Below are 5806 nucleotides of genomic sequence, written 5' to 3' on the forward strand. Positions count from 1 at the left end.
TTTTTAAAATTTGTTATTATAATGTTTTTGATCCATTAAACTTGTTAGTTTAAAAATTTCTAATTTGCTTTCAATAAAAAATAGAGGTCAAATTGAATAAATATGTAAATATTAAATGCTAATTTTATTAGAGATTGTTTTACTCCTCATCTAACAAATAAAGACTAATTTATTTTTATTTTTTAATTTTATTTTTAATAGAAAAACTAAAATGCAATCCAAAATGAGGATTTGTGATCCCTTTACCGGGCAATTAGCTATGGAATGGCTAAAGGCATACGTATAAATGCACACGAAATACATGCTAGCTAAACTTAGGTTACTAGACATACACGCTCACCAATCTCATGAGCAAGGTACTTGGCTTTCCCACATCATATCATATGACCCACTTAAATTCCTGTCCAACTAAATCTAATAAAATGCATGATAATAATAATAATAGTCTGATTGCCTTCACATCACACATTTCTATTTATGACAAAAAGCAACCTCCAAAGTTCAAACAAGCTTTGATTGCATACTAACAACACCTGCACAACATTTACATACAACTCGAAACAAGCTTATGCTAATGGCGACCACCATAATTCCCTCAAAAAGTCTCGTAAAGTCTTGATGCTGTTCACCCAAGTTTAGTTAATCAAAAACCACTTTGATAATTAATTAGGCAAAAAGGATATTAAGATTTTGTTTTTACAAAAAGCTGTTCACTTAGACTGTATATTTTAACTATGGAAATATTAAATTTCAAAGCCAAAGTTTACGAAACAAAGAAAAAACATGTTGAGAGACAAGTAATTCTAATCTAAAAAACATGTTGAGAGACAAGTAACTCTAATCTAAAAAACATGGAGACATGTAACTCTAATCTAAGAGTCCCAATTCAATAACAAATTCCAAGAAGACTATGAGTGACCATTTTAATGTTCCAAGTGCAACATTTTAGTGTGAAAAGTATAGTGCCAGAGACCAAGGCAAATATATTGGTCATAAATTGAAAGCATTGAGGAAAACACTACAGGTTAAAATATGAGAAAAGTTCCTATTCACAGTTTTTTTCTTCTTTTTTTTTTTTAAGTAATACAAGAAAACCCTGAAGTTACCTTAACGGTTATCGGAGTAGAATTTCATGGCAGGCAGCTGCAGCTTGCAAAGTTGAAGTTGTAAAATCAACCACATATTACCTACGGTAGCGATATCGCTTGAAGTTAAAATATACATGCAAAATTCCACGTTCGAATGTGCATTTAAATCCCTTCTTATGAGAATATTCCCACTCCTTGTTTACAATTCGGAATGCCTGTCGAGCAATTGCAAATGAGTTAGTACTTACTAAAAGAAAAAAACATTTGAATAACATTTGCAGATGGATCAGTAATTTTCTCGAGAAAAGGCTTATATATAAAATTATCTTACAATGTCCTCGTAGGGCGGTCCAGCATGAAACCTTATGATGCACGTTTCTGAACTATTACCATCCTTCTCAATAGTGTATACGGGAGCCTTTGTCTTGTCAACAAGGTCAGGGTAGAAGATATTAAATTTATATCCTTGCACAATCTTGGGAGGAGGGTTATCATGATCATAATGGGTCTGATTGTACTTGTTCCACTCATATCCAGTGTGAACACGGTTGAAATATTTTGGTTTTCTAGGACGGTATTTATCATGCCACCAATACACCTGCACCAATACATATTAGTTGATTTCAAAAGACTAACAGAAGGCGGCAAACTGCAAAATTCCTAAATTTATTTGAATAAAAATGGGATGTGTTACTAAAGTACCTGCGAGTCCAAGTTAACTTCAGCACCAGAGCCAAATACTGCATCACCCTCCTCCATTGCTCCCATAGCTTTCATGGCTTTTAGCTCAAAGTTATCTTCTGAAGGGGCAGGTTTCGATTTCAAAGCTTCTTGCATCCGTCTTTGCTGCTCCTCTAACACAGCCATACGTTTCCTTTCCTGTTAACAAGAAACATGGTTAGCCACAAAGACTCCTTAGCTACCATTCAAATCAAGGGGCAATATGGATATTGAGTTACCAATATAGCCCTGTCCTCCTCTGGGTCAATAGCTTCTTCATTTTCATCACCATGCAACAGTTCTGGTGAAAAGGATCCAGCCTCTTCTTCCACCTCATGAGTCTCTTCTTGTATTATCGGTTCCGGAGAATATGTTTCAGCATCTACTGAGGGAAAAAGAAAATTAGCAAATAGTCCAAGGTTCAGAAATCTAAAAATGAAGCCACCATATCCCCTTGAGGCCATGATTAAGCACAAACCTTTCTCATCATGATCACTGGCCTCCTCCACAGGTCTTAAACCATTATCAGATTCCAGTCTATCTTCACCTTCTGAAGGTTGCTCAAGGCGTTGCAAATGTTTACGCAGCATTTTAGCATGTATTTCCTTCAAACAGGCCTGTTAACACATAAATTAACGCATAAGTCCCAGATAAACACCGTGAATTGACCAAATATTACCATGAAGAATATCCATACAGGATTACCTTCGCTTTGAAAATATGAAGACATTTAAGAACAGCCTCCCAATACTCGACAACTTTTGCCGTGCCAGTTTGCATCTGTGACTCAATCTGGGATTGTAATGCCTCCAGCTCACGGTGGGTCTTCCCTTCCAAAAGATTCTTGACATCTGCTTCAATAGTAGAATGCAGTCCCCTTTCTTCTGCTAGCAACTCAGCTGGAGGTTCCTCCCCGCGCACCCTAGCTCGATCAAGTGCATCCTTCTTCCGGGCTTCAGCTAGCTCCCAATCACATACCACCATAAGTGCCTGTGAAATTTAACATACCAAGATTTTGTCAGAGTTTAGGGAGAAAGAATTTATATTCTTACTACTTATCCCCAAAAACAACCCTTCAATCAATTAATTTAAGCAATGTGAATCATTTTCAGGCATTTTCTTTTATCCAGGGCTCTTATATTGTACAAATATACGAGAGTGCACAAGATGGAAAATTCAAATAAGCAAAATTAAATTAGAAATTGAGTTTGCAATAGACACAGTGGAACACAAAGACAGTAGACTCTGTACTCTGCACCCAGTGGGAACAAAGAGGGAAAATGCAATACCTCCCAGTAAACTATGTGTGTTGGAGTTGCCCTATCCAAATCAAGATGCATTTTGATGTCATCACGAAGCTCTTCCATCTCTTTAGCCGTCAAACCCTGAATCAGAAACATCAGACACCAAGATCAATGATAATCACAAATGAGAAAATGAATAATAAAATGTTGATAACAACAAAGCACTGAACTACATATGATTACAAAGTGCAGAGGGTCTGTACACAGTTATGGTCCATTAAACTGAGGTCCAACAAACAAATCAAACAACATGAAACTATAATATGACCAACAAAAGAAAAATCTCATAATCTAACTATATTTAGCAAACTGTTCTTCAATAAAACAATATTTAAAATGATCAAAATTGAAAGCTAGAGGCATTCTAAGGTGTCAAGTACAAGAGAAACAACAACAGATGGAGATATACCTTGAAAACCATGTATGGTTCATTTAGCTCTATATCCATATCATCAGAGCCATTCAGATGCTTGGACAAAATATCAATAGGCTTTGTACGGCCTTCACGCAATCTAATCTCTGATCTGACTTTGCTTTGATCAAAATGGAACTGTAGATAGCACATGTTACTATCCTAACCAACTATAAGGGAACAGAAAAAAAAAGTATCAACAAAAAAAAAAAAAAAAAGAACACAGCACCATACCTCCTCCTCCTTCTTCTCCCAATCGTCAAACTCAGCTCTAGCACGTTCTCTAGCTAGCAAAGCCTGCGGGAACAGAGATTAATAAACCAAAAAACATTTAATATCAACCAAGGAAGCCCCAGATAAAGTTTAATTTTGCAATAGGTCACAACCATGCTTTTCAAGAAACCAAACTTTACCATTTCTTCCTCATGTTGTGCTTTCTCAAGTGCCCTTTCCTCCCTTCTCTTTTTAACTTTTTCAATCTCAGCCTGCAATGTGAATTTGTATAAGCATTCATGAAACAATGGATTTCATTCCAAATTCAGATATTATATGATTAATAATACACAAAAATAACCTTAACCTATACCACCTCACCATTCTCTCTTTTTGTCTCTTCTTCTCAGCTTTCACTGAAAACGTGTCCAATGGCACCCCTTGGGCAACATCACGCTCGATTTTCTTCCGCCAAACAAATCTAAAGACCACATACAATCCCATTTGTATTAGATATTATTATTTATCACACAAATTCAGTCACTGGATTAGTGAAGCATTCAATCCCAGAAGATATTATCTATAAGTGCCTGATAAAAGATTGAGCAAGAACTTTAATTGCGACGATTACTCTGTAAATTTTGAGTTTCTTATAATTTTCCAGGTTCGAACACTCTAATCTTTTAACAGTAAGTCATCCATAAGAAAAAGAAAAAAGTTGAGAAAAGAAACTTACTTCTCGTTGAGATTCGAATCGCCAAAAGGATTTGAATCATTTGAATAACCCGATACTGTTTGTGCTTTCAATTTCTTCGCAGCTCGCGTTGCCTAATTAAAATATTGAACTATTAATTCACAAAAAAGAAATCCAAAATATTCGAAATAATCGAAGGAAAGCCAAAAAAAAAACCTTCTTTTGTGCTTTCTTTGCCATATACTCAGCAATTTCCTCTTCCGTGATGTTTCTAGAAGATCTCTTCTTCTTACTACGCCCTCGATCGCTTCCATCGCTATCATCACCGGAATCCTCTTCGGAATCACGACCGCGACGGCTCCGGCTACGGCTATGGCGGCTGCTTTTGCTTTTACTGCGACGGCTTCTATCCTTGCTGCGTTTGCGGGATCTTCTGTCAGGAGAAGAATCTCCGCTGTCGGTTTCGCCTGATTCAGACTCGGAAGCCGAATCGTCGTAAGATCTTCTTTTGCTTCGACTACTTCCTGCCATGACAGGATAGGGTTTTTGATTTGCAGACCAACCTCCAGCTATTAAGATAAATTTTGGATCCCGCCCTGGGTCGGGTTTAACCGACTTTAAAAACTTAACCTTCATGTTTATGAAATTTGCCATTTCCTTTTGGACGCAGACTGCTCAAACCAACTGTTACTAATCCAATTACTTTTATGGGTTTATCGGTCCAAATCAAATAAATTATTAAAATATTTAAAAAATTATAAAATTATGTTGAATTGTTGGTCCAATTTGTTTTTTAACATAATTTATCACTTCTTATCTATTCATCGATTTTTTACCTCTCTCGAATCAATGTTTCAATACAACCGATTGGTCCACTCTGTTTTTAAAAACAATAAAAATTTAGTATAAAATCTAAATAAAACTTTAGTTGAAATAAGGAAGTGTTAAAATTAAGATATTAAGTTTAAATCTTATTATATGTATGTATATTTTTAGATTTTATATGAAAATATTTTTTTAAAAGTAAAAATATCATCATAATAATATTTGCTATTTTGTAAAAGAAATAGATTTTTGGTATTTTTATTGAGTGTGACTTGGATAGGTTTAAATAATAACTAAATTATATCGTAACGTCTCGAATTAGGGCCTAGTCAGAATAGTGATTTCGGGACCATAAATCTGACATTAGAATAATTATTTTGTGATCATTATGAGGTCTAGGATGTGAAAATAAGCATGTGTTAAAGTTTCATGAAGAAATTCTATGTGTAAGGTGTCTAATTGGAAATTAATGACCAAATTAAATAAATTGCAAAACTTGGATTCTAGAAGCAATTTGTATGAAATTGCTTTGGAATATTAATTAGAGGTC

At 35.2% G+C, this 5806-nt stretch overlaps 1 protein-coding gene across 4 annotated transcripts; it reads right to left on the reverse strand.

Annotated features, from left to right (window-relative positions):
* Window positions 1-450: 450 nt before the first annotated feature.
* LOC108455652 (cactin) lies at window positions 451-5137 on the reverse strand. 4 transcript variants are annotated; one of them, XR_008281847.1, is made up of 14 exons: window positions 4648-5137; window positions 4474-4565; window positions 4119-4218; window positions 3938-4009; window positions 3759-3821; window positions 3522-3662; window positions 3098-3193; window positions 2514-2798; window positions 2287-2425; window positions 2048-2190; window positions 1791-1967; window positions 1420-1686; window positions 1107-1303; window positions 451-621 (listed from the first exon to the last, which is right to left on the reverse strand). XR_008281847.1 is itself a non-coding variant. In XM_017754198.2 (13 exons), the coding sequence occupies exons 1-13, from the start codon at window positions 5083-5085 to the stop codon at window positions 1184-1186; spliced, it is 2133 nt and encodes a 710-aa protein (XP_017609687.1). In that variant the 5' UTR covers window positions 5086-5137; the 3' UTR covers window positions 886-1183. The 4 variants fall into 4 exon arrangements, 2 of the variants coding, with proteins under 2 accessions (XP_017609687.1, XP_017609683.1); XR_008281846.1 differs by having other exon boundaries at window positions 2048-2193; XM_017754198.2 differs by lacking the exon at window positions 451-621 and having other exon boundaries at window positions 886-1303.
* Window positions 5138-5806: the final 669 nt, after the last annotated feature.

Source organism: Gossypium arboreum, chromosome 4 (genome assembly GCF_025698485.1).
Source record: "Gossypium arboreum isolate Shixiya-1 chromosome 4, ASM2569848v2, whole genome shotgun sequence".
Lineage (NCBI taxonomy): Eukaryota > Viridiplantae > Streptophyta > Magnoliopsida > Malvales > Malvaceae > Gossypium > Gossypium arboreum.